The 20,065-nt window shown below is 46.2% G+C and overlaps 1 protein-coding gene across 1 annotated transcript in view; it reads left to right on the forward strand.

The window, feature by feature from the left end:
* The first annotated feature begins 286 nt into the window (after positions 1 to 286).
* Positions 287 to 20,065, forward strand: part of ALDH9A1 (aldehyde dehydrogenase 9 family member A1) — a 25,262-nt gene continuing 5,483 nt past the window's right edge. Inside the window, exons 1-9 of the mRNA XM_006741993.3 lie at positions 287 to 511; positions 2,562 to 2,707; positions 7,029 to 7,158; positions 8,025 to 8,159; positions 9,467 to 9,663; positions 10,312 to 10,452; positions 12,638 to 12,826; positions 13,054 to 13,141; positions 17,245 to 17,386. Coding sequence (XP_006742056.2) covers positions 331 to 511; positions 2,562 to 2,707; positions 7,029 to 7,158; positions 8,025 to 8,159; positions 9,467 to 9,663; positions 10,312 to 10,452; positions 12,638 to 12,826; positions 13,054 to 13,141; positions 17,245 to 17,386 — 1,349 coding nt within the window. The 5' untranslated portion in view covers positions 287 to 330. The remainder of the gene's footprint in view (positions 512 to 2,561; positions 2,708 to 7,028; positions 7,159 to 8,024; positions 8,160 to 9,466; positions 9,664 to 10,311; positions 10,453 to 12,637; positions 12,827 to 13,053; positions 13,142 to 17,244; positions 17,387 to 20,065) is intronic.

Genomic DNA, 20,065 nt, shown 5'->3' on the forward strand with positions numbered 1-20,065 from the left:
CCGCGGCCCCGCCTCTCCCCGTCAGCCCCGCCTCTCCCTCAGTTCTTCCCCGCCAGCCCCCGCGGCCCCGCCTCTCCCCGTCAGCCCCGCCTCTCCCCCAGCTCCTCCCCGCCAGTCCCGCGGCCCCGCTCGTCTCCGCGGCCCGGAGGGCTCCGCGGCTCGCCCCTTCCCTCCGCGGCCCCGCCCCTCCGCGCCAGCTCCGCCCCTGCCCGCGGCCCCGCCCTGCCCGCCCTGCCCGCCCGGCCTCTCCCGGCCAGCCTCTCCTATCCCTTCGGTCCCGCCCCTCCCCCCCGCCCCAAACCTCTGCTCCCCGCGCTGCGTCCGGCTCCCATGTTTCTCCGAGCCCGCTGGACAGCGCTCGCTCCGCTTCTCCGCACCCTTCGGCCTGCTTCTGCTGCGGCCATGAGCACTGGCACTTTCGTTGTGTCGCAGCCGCTCAATTACCGCGGCGGGGCCCGCGTGGATCCGGCGGACGCCTCCGGCACCGAGAAGGCGTTCGAGCCGGCAACCGGTAACGGGACGGAGACCGGGCTGCGGGGCCTGGGCGGCGGGGGCCGCGGCGGTGCAGGGGGGCGGCGGCGGGGCCTGGGTGCGGGTTGGCGCTTCCCCGCCCCACTCGTGGAGGTGTTCTACTGCCCTGAACCTTCATTTAGTGCGTTCGGCAGACGTTTGCTGGGCATAAGTGAGTGACGGTGTGGAGAATAGAGTTGTATGTGCAGGCAGCTAAGGACTCCGTGCAAACGCGAATGCATCTGGACAGGAACAGGAAGAGAGTCTAGAAAACTGGTAAAGCTGGTGAGTTGCGTCGCGCGGGGGATCGTGGGTCGTGCTACAACGGCCTGAAGAGAGTCTACAAAGCCACGGTGCGTGAGGTTGTGCTCCTGTTAGTTATTAATTTTTAAAGTTAGAACGGCAGTAATGTATTCAACTCTGTGCATAGGAAAGGATTATTAAAGGATTTCCAGAAGGACGCAGGTGAAAACATTAGTGCCGAGAATGAAGAAGCATGCACAGATGACTCTAAGCATGAATGAGGGCTTTGTTGCCATCTCCTAGCGTTAAAATATTTCTGTGCATGAATTAGAATTGGGAAAGGGAAAAAAGCCCACCTTTTATCCAGTGCTTGAGGTTGCCAAATACCGTGCTGGGCCCTGGATTTGCTCTGAGAATTCTGAAGATCACACAGCTAATGAGGAAGAGGTTTTGGTTTATGTTTGTTTTGCTGAGATTTATGGAATATTTGTGGGGAGAAAAATGTAAATGTTTTGTGCAAACCAGAATGGCAGGTGACCAGAGGGACAAAACTGGATTGCGGAGGACTGCAGAATTTAGGATTGATCCATCCCGCTAAACCACAGAGCAGTAGTAACCTTGTCAGAGCAGGAAGGGGCCCCAGGGATCAGCGGACTCTTCTGGAGGAAACAGCCTCTCCACCCCCATCCCTGTAGTCCTACAGGAGAAAGAAAAATTGCTCTTTATTTTAATTACCTACAATGTGTGCAATCCTTAGCCACTGCCCTTACCAACTAGCTATTCAAATTTGTAACAAATTGCAGGCTTGTGAAATCTTTCTGGAAAAAGCAGAGTCCCTGGAGTTCTTGGGGGATGGAAAAGGAACTGCCGATTTGGTGTACTTAAAGAATTCTTGCTGGTAGAGTCCGTCACAACCCTTGGGATGTGGGGTTCATATTTTGCACCAGGATAGGGAATAAGGTTGGAGTAAGAAAAGGAGAGACCGGACTTTTTTATTTTTGAGAAAAAAAATTTTTTTTTAAGATTTTATTTATTCATTTGAGACACAGAGATATAGACAGAAAGAGAGAGCATGAGCAGGGGGAGAGGCAGACAGAGAGGGAGAAGCAGGCTCCCCGCTGAGCCAGGAGCCTGATGTGGGGCTTGATCCCAGGACCCTGGGATCATGCCCTGAGCTGAAGGCAGACGCTTAACCATCTGAGCCACCCAGGCGCCCCATGAGAAAAATTTTTTCTTGTGTTTAAGGATAGGTTTTCCTGATATTGCTGTTTATTAACCACACGCATGAAGTGTCTCAGTAGTATGATATGACTTATGTAGAACATAGACCAGTGATATCAAATCAGAGTTTATAACCCAGGGGACTGAGGACTTTCAACTTTGATTTCCCAAGACCCCTGAGATTCTCAAACATTGTTTTTTTTTTTGTTTAAAGATTTTATTTGACAGAGAGACACAGCGAGAGAGGGAACACAAGCAGGGGGTGTGGGAGAGGGAGAAGCAGGCTTCCCGCTGAGCAGGTAGCCCGATGCGGGGCTCGATCCCAGGACCCTGGGATCAAGACCCGAGCTGAAGGCAGATGCTTAACGACTGAGCCACCCAGGTGCCCCCAGGCGCCCCTTTTGTTCAATTCCTAAAGGGTTCAGTCACCTCAGAACAGAGTTGAGAACTGTTGGTGTAGGGGTGGTCATGAAATCAAACCATAGTTGAAAACAAGAAGGGGGTCACTAAAAGGGAATTTGGATACACAGTACTTTCTTTAAATGGGGAGGCGACAGTTGGAGATAACACTGTATTTCCGGTTACAGGCCGAGTGATAGCCACCTTCACTTGCTCAGGAGAGAAGGAAGTAAATTTGGCTGTGCAAGATGCCAAGGCTGCCTTTAAAATATGGAGTCAGAAATCTGGCATGGAGCGCTGTCGAATTCTTTTGGAGGCGGCCAGAATAATAAGGGTATGTTTCACTTTTTTTCTCTTTCAGAAATGTCCCCCTTGAGTTGCTCTGAGGGTTCTCTGTGATGGTTTGCAGTTAGACTTTGATGCTCTGTTAGGCAATGCCTTTTTTACGAAATTGAAAATCATTTTCGCGTGATTTCCTGGGTATCTAGGACATGCTTTCTTTGAGTAATTGCCTTCTGGATCTTGGCTCTCTGTGACCTCTCCCTTGGCAGTTTGTTTTCTCCATCTTTGTTGTCATGTGTCCTTTGCAGCTTGTCTCCTTTTTTAACTCTGTGTACTTGTCCCGAACAGTTTATTTTTTCCTCTGATGACTCTTAAGTCTACTCTTCTTTTTTCAGGTACATTTTCTACCTTAATTGCCTGGGAAGATGTCATAGATTTATAGATGTTCCCTTCTTAAAAAACAAAGTTAGGGGCACCTGGGTGGCTCAATCAGTTAAGCGTCAGACTCTTGATTTTGGCTCAGGTTGTGGTCTTGGGGTTGTGGATTGAGCCCCGTGTCAGGCTCTGCACTCAGCGGGGAGTCTGCTTGAGATGCTCTCTCTCCCTCTCCATCTGCCCCTCCCCCCATCCTCCCTCTTGCTCGCATGCTTTCTCTCTCCCTCTCAAATAAATAATCTTAAAAAAAAACAAAGTTAAAACTTCTTACAGTCTTTTTTTTTTTTATTTTATTTATTTTGAGTAATCTCTACACCCAACATGGGGCTCGAACTCATGACCCTGAGATCAAGAATACGCATGCTTCACCGATTGAACCCCTAAACTTTTTACAGCCTTAAAAAGCAAAAGGACTAGAGATGCTTATTACAGAAAATTAGAAGGTTCAGAAGCATGTGCACCAAAATATGAATTGTGGTTATCTCTGAGTGGTAGAACTCTGGTGATTTTTGTTCTCACAAGTGTGTTAAGTCAGAAACTGTGACGTGTCTGAGAATTACCATACATACATATATATGTACACATATATAGTGACAGGAGACACGAGGCTTGCTGGATTAGAGAAAGATATGTTGTTTTTTTAAAGATTTTATTTATTTATTTATTTATTTGAGAGAGAGAGAGCACAAGCAGAGGGGTGGGGCAGAGGGAGAAGGAGGCTCCCCACTGAGCCGGGAGCCCAACGTGGGACTCGATCCCAGGACCCTGAGATCATGACCAGAGCCGAAGGCAGACGCCTCACCGACTGAGCCACCCAGGTGCCCCGAGAAAGATACAGCACAATGCAGCAGTCAGGGCAGTACCTTAATACTAGTTTTCTGAGCTCCAGTCCCCACAGGGAGATGCAGTGAGAGCCACCGGTTACCCTGTCGCTTGCAGAGGTTGCACCCCAGGAGGGGAACCCTATGAGACTCAGTTTAGACAGGAGCTGCTCTCACGCCTGTGTCTGCTCTACCCTGGAGCGAGAGAAATGACTCACTAAGCAGATTGCCTCCAGGGTTCGGGGGGGAAGGTGTTGCCAGCTTTATTACCCTAGTAAATTCTAAATAAGTTGGCCCAGACCCTGCGCTCTCAGACCCAGGCAGGAGATAAGGACTTCTGTCTCCACGGGCCCAACGCCGGTCAGCCATTCTAACCACTCCCAGTGCACTGGACTAACCACTCCCTGCCCCCTCACACGTTTAGGGCACACTTCAGACCTTTGCCCCCAATATCGATGGCCTTCCCGCCCGTACAAACTAGATAAGATCAGAAGATAATCTGGGTAGGTCAGGCACTATGAACCAAGAGATAAGTTTTCTTTCAATTATTAGATAACCCTGGAAATTACCCAAACTAAGACACACAGAGAAAAAAAAAATGGGAAAAAAATGAACAGAGCATCAGTTGCTAGAGGAGAGCTTCAAGTAAGCAGGTGTCTCCAGAAATGGGAAGCAGTGAGCTTTCCATCTGCACATCTCTCCAGGCACCTCTGTCTTTAGGCAGACACCGTGTCTGCCTTCCAGGGCCTTTGCCTTTGAGCTTGCCAGTGTCCTCTGCTCGGAAAGCCTGGGCCACAGAGAGATGAAGCAGTGTTCATGGAGGATTTCCTCCCAACTATTTTCCTCTGTCGTTAAAAAATTATTTTGAATTAGATAGCCCAAAAGTGGTAACTCAAGCAGATAATTTATTATTTTAGTTTGTCTTTCACTTTTTCCTAGTGGATAAGCATTTAGGGTTTTGTGTCCTCTTAAGAATTGGCCCCTTTGGTGCCTGGGTGGCTCAGTCAGTTAAGCGTCTGCCTTCGGCTCAGGTCATGATCCCAGGGTCCTGGGATTGAGCCCCGTGTCGGGCTCCCTGTTCAGCGGGGGAGCCTGCTTCTCCCTCTCCCTCTGGTGCTCCTCATTCCTTTGTGTAGGCCCTGATTTCCATGTGGTGTCATATTTTTTCTGCTTAAAGAAATTTCTTTAGCATTTATAGTGCAGGTTCGCTGGTGATGTTCTTTCAGCTCTGGTGTGTCTGAAAGTCTTCATTTTGCTTTGCCTTTTGAAAGAATTGTAGGTATATAATTCTAGGTTGATGGTTTTTTTTCAGTGCTTTAACTTAAAATTAGGAAGTTCTAACTGAATTTCTGCCCCCTGTTCTGTCTCTCCTCAGGGCCTCCAGTTACACAGAGACTGGGCGGCTTGAAGCTCTTCTCTAGCAACTGATGCTCTGTTCATTTTTTTCCCTTTTTTTTTTTTCTCTGTGTGTCTTAGTTTGGGTAATTTCCAGGGTTATCTAATAATTGAAAGAAAACTTATCTCTTGGTTCATAGTGCCTGACCTACCCAGATTATCTTCTGATCTTATCTAGTTTGTACGGGCCGGGAGGCCATCGATATTGTGGGCAAAGGTCTGAAGTGTGCCCTAAACGTGTGAGGGGGCAGGGAGTGGTTAGTCCAGTGCACTGGGGGTGGTTAGAATGGCTGACCGGCGTTGGGCCCGTGGAGACAGAAGTCCTTATCTCCTGCCTGGGTCTGAGAGCGCAGGGTCTGGGCCAACTTATTTAGAATTTACTAACTTCCTGTTTTAAAAATCGGTTTCGTGAAGGCAGAGACTGGATCCATATGTTTTTCATCGTAGTAATGAAGGTGGAATGACTCACTCAAAACTCTTGATGCCTCTGGCCTTTATGGAAGCATAGCGTGTTCAGATCTCACGATCCGACTTTCCCAGTGATTTTTATATTCCTCCCCTCTTCTCTCCCGAGGTGTATACTGTGGGTATGGGCTCGTGATATTTGTGGTTGCCATTTGCTTCTGCTTCTGGTCTGCCTCCCCGCTTATCAGGTTTCATAAGACAGTGCTGCATCTTGTCAGTTTTCACTGCACCTTTTATGTATGTCCAGATGTTCACCCTCTTGTTTATTTTTACACTGGATCCATAATAGCCAACGTCTACTTTTACACACTCTGTTCATTCAGCTCTTTCATCTTTGGGACAAAGAAAGGCATTATTTAGCTTTTCTCTTTAGGCCAGTTTCCCAAATCTTTCCATTCCATCCCTGGACCATCTCCAGCATCTCTGAGTCATGGAAGCTACAACTGGGACAGTATTTAAAAAGAGAATTGATGAGTACTGACCATTAGAAGGTAATTATCTTGTGATTTTCACATGCTGCGTGTCTTTGGGTGATTTAAAGCCATGCGTGTATATAACCTCTTACCTGACAAATGTGTTTGGCGATTGCTTACCCTTTCTGTAATGATGCCTGTCTCTTACTCTATACATGCAAACACATTATGTGCACATGTGTACGTGTTTATACACATACACATATATAACATTCACTTCGCAAACCATTCCTTTTCTTCTAAGTTTTTTTTTAAAGATTTTATTTATTTATTTGAGAGAGAGAGCGTGCACATGAATGGGATGAAGAGCAGAGGGAGAAGCAGGCTCCCTGCTGAGCAGGGAGCCTGACGTGGGGCTCGATCCCAGGACCCCGGGATCATGACCTGAGCCGAAGGCAGACACTTCACCGACTGACTCACCCAGGGGCCCCATCAAACCATTCCTTTTCTAATCGACCTTGAAACGGGGTATGAGTCTTAAATCTGTGATGATTAACTTGAGGGGAGACCAGGGCTCTGTTCCACAGTAAGCTTTTTCTCTCTTCCAAATATAACAGCACCACTCCTTTCATTTAAAGTGCAAGCTGTTTCACTAACATAACATAATAAAATAAAATTTAAAAAAAAGTACATTTCCCTGAACACCAATTAGGTTGAGCACCTTCTAAAAAAAAAAAATGCAAGCTGTTTCTATTTTTAAAAATTGTGTGATGTAGTCTGAGTGTTGAATATGTTGAGGTGTCTGGTAATATGTCTTAAATCTAGTCTTCTGTTTTACCCGAAGGAACGGAAGGATGAACTCGCCACCGTGGAGACCATCAACAATGGCAAGTCCATCTTCGAGGCCCGCTGGGACATGGACACTTCATGGCAGTGTCTCGAATACTATGCGGGCTTGGCTGCATCCATGGCTGGTGAGCCCTGGCCTGGCCTGGGAGCAGGTGGCTGGGAGGCAGAAGAGCAGATCCTAGTGGTGAAGGAGAGAGATTTGGGGATTAAGACAGACCTGGGTTAAAAATCCTGGTTTTATCACTCTCCGCGTGGGTGACCCTGAGAATTACTTTATCTTTCCTTATTGAAACTGTCTTCGTGCGTTATCATAAGGATTAAATGAGAAAATATACGTAAAGCACTCAGCATGGTACCTGAGCTTTAGGCCAAGTTGTTAAAAAAACCAGTTCTTGCAAGAGTCAGTAAGCGTTATATTTACTAGTTCTACCTAGTTAAGTTAGCAGAAAAGGTTTTGTTTTGTTTGACTCTTTGTGAGGTTTACAGTTGGTGTTGGATGGTCACCAGCACCCAGCAGGGCGGTGGGGAGCCAGAGTCTGAGGTTTGGGTCCTACACTTCCATCTTGTTTCCTTTAAGTTATTATCTGCTAGACGCTCTAAGGTTTTAGAGGATTATATTAAGTCAAGTGAACACAGGTTTGAGGGACGGGTAGGATTCTTTATCGGAGAGAATGTGCAGAGGCGTGCACGCAAGGCTAGAATGAACATTAGAGCGGAGACAGGGAGCACCAGCGTATTGGGGACAGTGAGGAGGCCAGGGTCAGTGGGGAGGCCGGGGACAGCGGAGAGGCTGGGGACAGCAGGGAGGCTAGGGTCAGCGGGGAGGCCTGGGACAGCGGGGAGGCCGGGGACAGCGGGGAGGCCGGGGTCGGCCGGGAGGCCGGGGTCAGTGGGGAGGCCACCAAGTGTGGTACAAGCTGAGTAGGGCTGTTGGCGGAGTCTCCGGAAAGGCAGTCCTGCATTCTCTGCGACTCCTCTGTTTCCCCCTTAGGCGAGCATATCCAGCTCCCAGGCGGATCGTTTGGTTATACCAGAAGAGAACCGCTTGGCGTCTGTGTGGGAATAGGCGCGTGGAACTACCCCTTCCAGATCGCCTGCTGGAAGTCGGCGCCAGCCTTAGCATGTGGTGAGAAAGAATGGCTCTTCCATGTGGGAGCCGTCCGCTCTCGCCCCATTCTCTACCTCTCACCTGTCCGTGCCCGTGCACACACACACATACACACACACTCATTCACACACTCATACTCCACAGCAGAAGGGGCCTGCCTTGGAGCACCTGAAGCCTCAGAGGACGGGCGTCTCCCCCTACCCTGCCGCCTCGGAACCTGACAGCTTAGCGCATGCACACAGATTGCTTCTATGTTATTCCCACTGTTATTTTTATTTTTTTTTAAGATTTTATTTATTTATTTGAGAGGGAAAGAGAGCACAAGCAGGGGGAGCTGCAAGCAGAGGGAGAAGCAGGCTTCCCGCTGAGCAGGGAGCCCAATGTGGGACTCGATCCCAGGACCCCGGGATCCTGACCTGAGCCGAAGGCAGCCGCTTAACTGACTGAGCCACCCAGGCGCCCCATTCCCGCTTTTATTTATCTAATTTATTTTTGTTATGGAAAGGAAGACCATTAATTTTGGTCTTGGAAGCCTGATATCTTACGGTCACATTGATACAGATTTGTGCTCCTTATAAGTTCTCCTTTCTGCACGAGAATTGTGGGATGAATTTCTGTGGAGGGAGTCGCACTCAAGTTTGGCTTCACTTAAGAAGCGGAAGATAAACTTCGTCCTTCTTAAGACAAATGATAAACAAGGCTCCCATTAGAGAAACTTGGGCTGGCTGACTGAAGAAGTTTTCTCATACTATTTAAACAGGAATTGGTGGGAAAAGATGATTTATTGTATCTTAGGAAAAAAAATCCTGAGGTTAAAGAAAGCACCACGGTTGGGCCGCTGTGTTGAAATGCAGCTTTCCTCGTGTTGCTGCTTCGTGTCCTGCTTTTTGCAAGTTCCCGTGCGAGGCAGAGGCAGCTGCGACAGAAGGACTAGAACTAAGTCACTAGCTTTGGCGACTCATCAAAATGAACCTTTCTGGTCTTCCTTTCAACTTCTCTAAAGTGGGAGTGAGCGCACCGCTTCCTCCTTCTGTGGCACGTGTTAAATGAGATCATAGCTGTGGAAAGGTCTGGAAATGCGAGTGTAAGGTGTTCCTGGTTGAGACTGGGCGGGTGCGTGGCTTGGAGTCTGCTCATTGCGAGAAGCCAAGGTGGGGAGAACAAGCTGGGTTTACTTACTTGTACCAGTGCAGGTCTAGGAGGTGATGTGGGGGTGGACAGGAAACACTTGGAGTTGCTCTTGGCTTGTCCTCCTGTCCCGCTCTGTGCTCAGAGGATCGCCAGTCTTAAGTGGTCTTCTGTGCTCGCGTCTTGGGTTTGCGCAGGTAACGCCATGGTCTTCAAGCCGTCTCCCTTCACGCCAGTGTCAGTGCTGCGGCTGGCCGAGATCTACACGGAGGCCGGCGTGCCCCCCGGGCTCTTCAACGTGGTTCAAGGAGGGGCGGCCACGGGCCAGTTTCTGTGTCAGCATCCTGACGTGGCCAAAGTCTCCTTCACCGGGAGTGTGCCCACTGGCTCGAAGGTAACGAAACCAGTATGGGTCCCCACAAATGGCAGTGTCGGGCCTGCCCAGAGTACATGTCGGAGGCTTACCTTCCGATCTTACCCAGCTTGTGCTGGGAGGGAGGCCGTGGGAATCGGGACAAGGATCTGAAGCGCGCTTTAGACGTGTGAAGCGGGGAAGGAAGTGGAGTGGAATGATCAGAACATTAGGCTGGCAGTCGGTCCCCGAGGGGATGGAAGTCATCTTCTGCCCGTGTCTCCGAGCGCGGGGTCTGGGCTGCCACTTGGGTCCTTGGTGTCTGAGCTCCTCTGTAGCAGCCACCTCAGAAGGAAGGGTACTCGCTCAGTTTATTTCCAAGGTACTGTTTTGACCTTAACTAACTGTCAGCCTTGAACACAGTAATAGTAAGAGAAGAGTTTCCGCCTGTGACACGTGAATGAACGGTAGTTTCAAAATGCATTCCCTCCTCAGAAAGTCAAGTGCAGTCCTGTGGATTCTCTTAACGGTTCTGGAAAAGGATAAGTAGACGAAAGGGCAAAATCCCTGACAAGACAAGGCTGCAGGTCCTTCACAGTTCAAGATGCCTGGAGGCTCAGGTTCTAGCTGATGTAGCATGAGGTTTTACATGCGTGACACTTCTCAATGTGTTTGTTCTTGTTCTGTAAGATCATGGAGATGTCAGCCAAAGGAATCAAACCCGTCACATTGGAACTGGGAGGCAAATCTCCCCTGATCATCTTCTCTGATTGTGACATGGAGAATGCTGTGAAGGGGGCAATGATGGCCAATTTCCTCACGCAAGGCGAGGTATGCACCCGTCCCTGGCAGAGGTCTGAAAGGAATCTCGCCCCTCATCGAACAGCATGTTTTAAAGCTTTCTGTTTCGAAATAATTTCAGACTTACAGAAGCGTTGCTCAGATAGTGCAAAGAGTTCCTTCGTATCCTTGAGCCACATTTCTCAAATGTTAACATTTTATCACATTTCCTTTGTCATTCTGTTTCTCTTTCTATACATACATATGCATGTTATCTTTTTCTGAACGGTTTGAAAGTTGCAGACATAAGATCCGTAACTTTTACATTTCTGTGTGTATTTTCTAGAAACAAGTGCATTCTCTTTTTTTTTATAAAAGACTTTATTTATTTGACAGAGAGAGACACAGCGAGAGAGGGAACACAAGCAGGGGGAGCGGGAGAGAGAGAAGCAGGCTTCCCTCTGAGCAGGGAGCCTGATGCGGGGCTCGATTCCAGGACCCTGGGATCATGACCTGAGCCGAAGGCAGACGCTTAACGACTGAGCCACCCAGGCGCCCCACAGTGCATTCTCTTATGTAAGCACGGTGCACTTAGTAAAATCAATAACCTCGTATGGAGTATACGCACTCTGCAGCCCCTATCCACATATTGTCATTTTTTAAAAAAGATTTTATTTATTTGAGAGAGAAAAAGAGAGCACAAGCAGGGGGAGCAGCAGGCTCCCCACTGAGCAAGGAGCCCGATTCAGGACTCGATCCAAGGACCCCCGGGATCATGACCTGAGCTGAAGGCAGACGTTTAACCGACTGAGCCACCCAGGCGCCCCAAATGTTGTCATTTGTTTGACATTAGTCCTTTTAGCAAACTAAACAAAAACACAGTTTCTTTCTTCTGGTCCAAGACCGAGTCGGGGAACGTGTGTCGCCTTTAGCTGTTGTGTCCGCATAGCCTCCTTTAGTCTGGAACAGTCAGCTCTTCAGTTAGTCTTATCTTTCAGGACCTTGACATTTTTGAAGAATACAAGCTATTTATTTTGTAGAATGTCCCTCATTTGGGGTCTGTCTGGTGTTTCCTTTTGATAAGATTTGGGTTATGTGTTTGGGGCAAAAAAACACCACAGAAGTGATGTTGTGTCCTTCTCAGAGGTGCTGTTGACCCTGCCGAGGGTGGGTGTTCGTCCGGGAAGACGCGTCACGTAGCAGACAGTGCGACAGGATTCTGCACCTCCTCAGCTCTCCCCCACTAGTCTTAACACCCTTGGATGATTTTTGCTGGAAACAGTTTTATGATGGGGGTTCCCAAATGGTGATTTCCCAATTCCGTTCTTCTACATTTATCAGTTCACTCTCCACTGTGAGAAGGAACTTTTCCTTCTCCCATGTTTTTTTCACTCATTTGTTTTTATTATCACAGACCATGGATTCTTACTTTATTCTATGGATTACAATCCATTTACTATCATTATTTATTCTGATGCTCAGATAATTGCCGATTTGGCTCATGGCAGCTCCTGTGACCTTTTGATATGTGTTCATTGTTCTGTGAGCATCAGTGCTTGGCTCTGTTTTTGGACTCTGTATCTATAGTTCTGATAGCATTTGAACAGTATCTGTGCTCACGTTCTATGGGAGGATCTAAATGGTCATGACTTATTGGTGATTTTAGAGACAGATGTTCACTGTGAAATGCTTCAGGGTTTTATTAGGCTCAAGCCCTTAGTGCTTAAGTCTATTTTTGCTTTCCCGTCCCCTCCTACTCTCTAAATACACGGCCCCATTGAGCCTCTTGACAGGAGGCAATAGGAGAGCTCGTGTGGCTCATGTGGATCTATGAATGGCCTTAAGGAAATGTAAACAAAAAGCCAGAACTTGGGGCACCTGGGTGGCTCAGTCGGTTGAGCGGCTGCCTTCGGCTCGGGTCGTGATCCCAGAGTCCTGGGATCGAGCCCCACATCGGGCTCCCTGCTCAGTGGAGAGCCTGCCTCTCTGCCTACTTGTGCTTTCTCTCTCTGTCAAATAAATAAATAAAATCTTAAAAAAAAAAAAAAAGCCAGAACTTTCCTCTCAAAGGGCAGGCAATTTCTTTGCTGATAGGGTGATATGTCCACAATTCCATGTGTGATTCTGTTCAGGATGGGGATAATTTTTAGAGCTGGAACTAACCTTTTAAAAAGCTATACTGTCTCTTTTCCTTTTTCCTTCCTTACACACATACACATTTGTGTCTGTCCTTCAGGTTTGTTGTAATGGCACAAGAGTATTTGTGCAAAAGGAAATTCTTGATGAATTTACAAGAGAAGTAGTGAATCGGACCCAAAAGATAAAAATCGGAGATCCCCTTCTGGAAGATACGAGGATGGGTCCCCTCATTAACCGCCCACACCTGGAGCGAGTCCTTGGGTTTGTTAAGCTGGCAAAGGAGCAGGTGAGAAACAAATAGAAATAGGATGGGGCGAGGGGGAGGGGAATTATTCCGCGTTCCTTGCTGGGTGCACTTTTCCTGTGCTAATACCTGCTTGGCTCACGATGTCCTCAGCTGTATTCTGCTGTGGGCTGACTAGGTGTCTGCTCAGGACACACTGAATGTTTCAGGGGTGCATATCAGGGTTGTGTGTTTAATAGAAACTATGCATTCTTCTTCTTTTTGGGCAGGGTGCGAAAGTGCTGTGCGGTGGAGACATACATGTACCCGAAGATCCCAAATTGAAGGATGGATATTACATGAGACCTTGTGTACTGAGTACGTCCTCTTCTTGTTTGCTTTTAAACAGTTTGAAATAAAGGTCAGATAGAAAAGTATATTTATAAAATACGTATATGGTATGAAGCAAGTGTCAGGAAACAGTGTCCCCACTGCTCAGACTTAAGGAGTAGAAGTTCTTCCTTACCTCCCATGTGCCCTTCCTCTTGGACAGCAGTATGCTTTAGTTTACCTGAGACTTAACTGGGTCGACACCTGTTGTTCTGGAAGCAAGGAGCTCAAAAAAAAAAAAGAAAAAAAAGAAATGGTAGTGCATGTTTGATAAAAAAAATTAATGAGTTTCTTTTCTCAGGAAAGTTGCTGAAGAATATGTTTTTCTTTGAACGATATGTCATCAATATGATAAAACCAATTTGTCAGACAATCTGGCGATATTTAAAAATTTTGTAATTTAATAGTTTTTAGCACCTCTTTTCAATCTTAAACATCTCCTGGTTTGGACAGGCAAGTGTATGGTCATCCCGCTGTCTTCAACCCTTTTACTTCCCCCCCTCCCTCAGAGGTGCCCACTGCTCTAGGTAATGTTATTCTCGTGCTTCCCTCTGTTATTTTACAATGTATCTTAGTATCCCTATAAAAATATTGGTAGTTGCACTGCTGTTCAACATAGTACTAGAAGTCCAATCAGACAACAAAAATAAAAGGCATCCAAATCGGCAAAGAAGAAGTCAAACTCTCACTCTTTGTGGATGACATGATACTCTATGTGGAAAACCCAAAAGACTCCATCCCAAAATTGCTTAAACTCTTACAGGAATTCAGCAAAATGGCAGGATATAAAATCAGTGCACAGAAATCTTTGCATGTCTATACACTAACAATGAGATAGAAGAAAGAGAAATTATGGAGTCGATTGCATTTACAATTGCACCAAAAACCATAAGATACCTAGGAATAAGCCTAACCAAAGACACAAAGGATCTGTACTCCGAAAACTATAGAACACTCATGAAAGAAATTGAGGAAGATACAAAGAAATGGAAAAACGTTCCCTGCTCATGGACTGGAAGAACAAATATTGTGAAGATGTCAATGCTACCTAGAGCAATCTACACATTCAATGCAATCCCTATCAAAATACCATCCACTTTTTTCACAGAGCTGGAACAAATAATCCTAACATTTGTATGGAACCAGAAAAGACCCCGAATAGCCAAAGGAATGTTGAAAAAGAAAACTCAAGCTGGTGGCATCACAATTCTGGACTTCAAGCTCTATTACAAAGCTGTCATCATCAAGACAGTATGGTACCGGCACAAAAACAGGCACATAGATCAATGGAACAGAATAGAGAGCCCAGAAATGGACCCTCAACTCTACGGTCAACTAACCTTTGACAAAGCAGGAAAGAATGTCCAGTGGAAAAAAGACAGTCTCTTCAACAAATGGTGTTGGGAAAATTGGACAGTCACATGCAGAAGAATGAAACTGGACCATTTCCTTATGCCATTCACAAAAATAGACTCAAAATGGATGAAAGGTCTAAATGGGACACAGGAATCCATCAAAATCTTAGAGGAGAACACAGGCAGCAACCTCTTTGATCTCAGCCGTAGCAACTTCTTGCCAGACACATCTCCAAAGGCAAGGGAAACAAAGGCAAAAATGAACTACTGGGACTTCATCAAGATAAAAATCTTTTGCACAGCAAAGGAAATAGTTGACAAAATCAAAAGACAACTGACGGAATGGGAGAAGATATTTGCAATGTCTTACCAGATAAAGGGCTAATACCCAAAGTCTATAAAGAACTTATCAAACTCAACACCCAAAGAACAAATAATCCAATCAAGAAATGGGCAGAAGACATGAACAGACATTTCTCCAAAGAAGACATCCAAATGGCCAATAGACGCATGAAAAAGTGCTCAATGTCACTCGGCATCAGGGAAATACAAATCAAAACCACAGTGAGATACCACCTCACACCAGTCAGAATGGCTAAAAATCACAAGTCAGGAAACGACAGATGTTCGCGAGGATGTGGAAGAAGGGGAACCCTCCTACACTGTTGGTGGGAATGCAAGCTGGTGCAGCCACTCTGGAAAACAGTTTGGAGGTTCCTCAAGACATTAAAAATAGAGCTACCCTGCGACCCAGCAATTGCAATACTGGGTATTTACCCCAAAGATATAAATGTAGTGATCCAAAGGGGCACATGCACCCCAATGTTTATAGCAGCAATGTCCACAATAGCCAAACTATGGACAGATGAATGGATAAAGAAGAAGTGGTCAATATATGTAATGGGCTATTCCTCAGCCATCAGAAAAATGCAGTATTGCCATTTGAAATGACAAGGATGGAACTAGAGGGTATTATGCTGAGCAAAGTAAGTCAATCAGAGTAAGACAATTATCATATGATCTCACTCATATGTGGAACTTAAGAAACAAAACAGGAGCATAGGGGTAGGGAGGGAAAAATGAAGTAAGACAAAACCACAGAGGGAGACAAACCATAAGAGACTCTTAATCATAGGAAACAAACAGGGTTGCTGGAGGGGAGAAGGGTGGGGGAATGGGGTTAACTGGGTGATGGACATTAAGGAGGGATGTAATGAACACTAGGTGTTATATAAAACTGATGAATGACTGAACTCTACCTCTGAAACTAATAATACACTATATGTTAATTAATTGAATTTAAGTTAAAAAATAGTAAAAAAAAAATCAGTTTCACAGGCTTTAAAAAACTATATACAGATTGGATTATGTTTTGTAATTCCTTACATCTTGTCTAGAAGATAGATCCAGCTGATCTTTGTCCCTAAGGTTGACAGCTGTGTCCATTTTCAGCACTTGATTATCTGATGCATTTTAACCTTTAGCCCTCGCTAAGAAAAGATCCACTGAGGTTTGAAAGCTGTGAACCTAGCATCCATACCATGGATTAGCTTGTACTTATTAACTGAATAGGAAAAGCTTACAATATATTTTTAGATACAAATAAAAAATATAGATTAAACAATAGTGTGTATGGTATAAACCCAGATGTATTAAAAAACAAGTGTATGCATAAGAAAAAGAAGGAATGGAGTATTCATCGTAATGTTAATAGGGTTGCTGGGATTAAAGGTGATTTTTATTATACTTGGTACATTTCTTTGGTTGCTGGGATTAAAGGTGATTTTTATTATACTTGGCACATTTCTGAATATTCCAGATTTTTCACAGGGAATATATATTTTACAATTAGAAAAAAAAAGTTAAACAAGCTGTGAACCTAGGCAAAGAACAGGGAGCTAACTGAATCACTTTATTCTAGTGATTCTGAAAGCCTGGTTTGTGATCCATGACGTCAGTGCCACAGAAAACCTGTTAAATTAGGGGCCGATTCCTGGCTCCTGCCCTAGACCCCTCAGTGTAATTCTCAGAGTGGGGCCCAGCGATCTGCTTTTTAATAAACCCCCAATTAATTTTTATTCATATTAAAGTTTGAGAGTCTGGGTTAACTTTAGATTCCTTAAGATTTGGGGGCCAAAGTACAGTGAGTGTTCCGTTTCAGACAGGAACCTTTCCTTCCCTCGCCTGCCACCTGTTACTTCATGCCCGCATCACCTTTGAGTCTCCGACATAGAATTCACTGCATACAGGGCCATGCAGTGTTACCAACCTGCAGGAGATAATAAAATATTTCCTGGGACTCTTGGGTAGTGATTGTCCTGAATAATTTAATATTCTGGCTAATCGTTTCCCTAAATGTCGTATGTGGATTACTAGTTTTCAGAGAATTAGAACATAATGAACTATCCTTAAGCACAACCCAAGAGTTATTACATCTTTAAGATAGTTCAGGTGTCCCCAAAGTACAGTGTGACATACAGGTGACCAGAGTGCTTTTTGTACTTTGTATATACACAAGCTCTGAACAACTTTTTAAGAGAACGTAGACTTGCCATCTTTGTAGATACGTGAGGATTGGTTTTCAGACTCTGGCTGATATGCAGCCGATGTTTCGAGTAGGGTTCTCAAGGCGTTCTTATTGCTGTGTATTTCAGCGCTTACTGTGGAAAAGACATTTTCAGGCACCAAGCACAATCGTTCCTTCACTGATGTTTGACTCTATTACGATGTTTGCAGCTAATTGCAGAGACGACATGACCTGCGTGAAAGAAGAGATCTTTGGACCAGTTATGTCCATTTTACCATTTGACACTGAAGCTGAGGTTCTGGAAAGAGCCAATGATACCACTTTTGGCTTAGCCGCTGGTGTCTTTACCAGGTATGTGGGGAAGGACACTCAGGCAGCTTTGCAGGAATAGGGGACGGATGCCAGGTCTGCCCAGAGAGGCCACTGCTCTCATTTCCTCTCTGGAGTTGACATGTTCATCAGCATTTTCTGCCTGCTCCAGGTGAGGTCCAAAGGTGCCCGAGTAGCATCTCATAGTTTGCCCTGAATGGCCAGAGCCCCTGCTGTTGAGTTTATTTATTTTTCTTTTTTTTTATTCTTTAATTTTTAAAATATTTTATTTATTTATTTATTTGACAGAGAGAGAGAGAGCACAAGCAGGGGGAGCGGCAGAGGCAGAGGGAGAAACAGGCCCCCCACTGAGCAGGGAGCCTGATGTGGGACTTGATCACAGGACCCCGGGATCACGACCTGAGCCAAAGGCAGACACTTAACAGACTGAGCCACCCAGGCGCCCTATTTGTTTTAAAAGATTTTTTATTTACTTATTTGAGAGAGAGAGAAAGAACGAGTTGGGGGGGCAGAGGGCAAAGGAGAAGCAGGCTCTCCACTGAGCAGGGAGCCCGACCAGGGCTCAATCCCGGACTCCAGGACCATGACCTGAGTCGGCAGACGCTCAATCAACTAAGCCACCCAGGTGCCCCTGCTGTTGAATTTAAGATTTTTTTTTTTTTTTTTGAGAGAGAGTGAGCGAGAGAGAGAGATCACAAGCTGGAGGAGGCGCAGAGGGAGAGGGAGAAGCAGGCTTCCCGGTGAGCAGAGAGAGAGCCCGATGCGGGGCTTGATGCCAGGACCCTGGGATCATGACCCAAAGCCGAAGGCACTCGCTTAACCGACTGAGACACCTAGGCGCCCCCTGCTATTGAGTTTAAATTGAGCTTCATTTTATTTTAGTTTTTTAAGATTTTATTTATTTATTTGACAGAGAGAGACACAGCGAGAGAGGGAACACAAGCAGGGGGAGTGGGAGAGGGAGAAGCAGGCTTCCCGTGGGGCAAGGAGCCCGATGTGGGGCTCCATCCCAGGACCCTGGGATCATGACCTGAGCCTAAGGCAGACGCTTAAGGACTGAGCCACCCAGGCGCCCCTAAATTGAGCTTTAAACAGTGTTGATGAACATTCTATCCTATTTCATTCATTCATTGGACAAATATTTAAGGTCCTGATCTATGTAAAGCATCAGGTTGGGTGCCTATTGAAAACCTACATGTCAAGGAATTTAGAAACCTATAAGCATATAAACACTGGGCAGTATTCTTCAAAAAGGTGATTTTCCGTGGCCTTAGAGTAATTCCTAATTGGAATGTGTTGTAAAATATGTAGGCCTTTTTTCAATTGTTGCATATTTAGACTGTTGTTTCCAGTTGTAACTCTTGTAAGTAAAATTGTGATTAAGGTCTTTGTGCATAGAGGCTGCAAAACCAAGTGGAAGGCAAGGCACAGAGATTTCCCATTTACCCCACCCCCCACCTGCCATCATCAGTGTCCCCCACCCGAGGGTACATTGGTTGTAATTGATGAACCTACATACCGTAATTGCCCAAAGACCACAGTGACGTCAGGGTTTACTGTCGGTGTTGTACACCCCGTGGACTTGCACAGCGGTATCCACCGTTAGGGTAACACGCTGAGTACTTTCATGGCCCTGTCAGTCCTCTCTGAGGAGCTGCTTTCTCGCTGTGAGGACTGAGTGGGTTGTCTCTGCTCTTGCTTTGCCGCCACAGGATGGACGGAGGCACTCACAAAGGGTGACTCGGTATGCTGCTACTCTTTTAACAGCTTTACAGGATAATTCATGTACCGTACAACTTACCCACTGTTTTGCAGTGTATTTACAGAGCTGTGCAACCATCACCATAATCTAATTTTAGAACATTTTCATCGTCCCACGCACATGAGCAGCCATTCCTCATTCTCCCCTCCCCCCAGGCCCTGGCCACCCCTAATCTACTTGCTTGCTCTACAGATTTGCTTATTCTGAATATTTTATGTAAATGGAATCCTACAGTATGTGGCTTTTTGTGACTGGCTTCTTTGACTTAGCAGCATGTTCTCACGGGTCTTTATGTTGTAGCAGGTGTCCGTACTTAATCCTATTCCCGAATAATATTCCATTGCATGGATACATCTTGTTCATTCACCTGGTGGACGTTTGGATTGCTTCTACTTTTTTGCTATTATGAATAATGTCTCTGTGGACACTTGTATCTGAGTCTCTGTGTGGCTGTTCATTTCTGCCCGTGGCCAATCCCTAGAAGTGGAACTGCTGGGTCATGTGGTGACTCTGTGCTTAGCTCTCTGACGCACTGCTCAGCTGTTCCCCCAAGAGGCAGCACCGCCTCGCGTGCCCACCAGCAACGTGGGGAGGGCCGGTTTCTCCGCATCTGCATCCAGGGCAGCCCACGCTACTGTGTGGCCTTTTGGTTTCCGCCATCCTGCTGGGTGTGAAGTGGTGTCTCAGTGTGGTTTTTTTTTTTTTAAGATTTATTTATTTAGGGGCGCCTGGGTGGCTCAGTCGTTAAGCGTCTGCCTTCGGCTCAGGTCATGGTCCCAGGGTCCTGGGATCGAGCCCCGCATCGGGCTCCCTGCTCCACGGGAAGCCTGCTTCTCCCTCTCCCACTCCCCCTGCTTGTGTTCCCTCTCTTGCTGTGTCTCTCTCTGAGAATAAATAAATAAATAAAAATCTTAAAAAAAAAAAAGATTTATTTAAGA

The sequence above is a fragment of the Leptonychotes weddellii genome, chromosome 6, assembly GCF_054177405.1.
Source record: "Leptonychotes weddellii isolate Sample4059 chromosome 6, ASM5417740v2, whole genome shotgun sequence".
Classification (NCBI taxonomy): domain Eukaryota; kingdom Metazoa; phylum Chordata; class Mammalia; order Carnivora; family Phocidae; genus Leptonychotes; species Leptonychotes weddellii.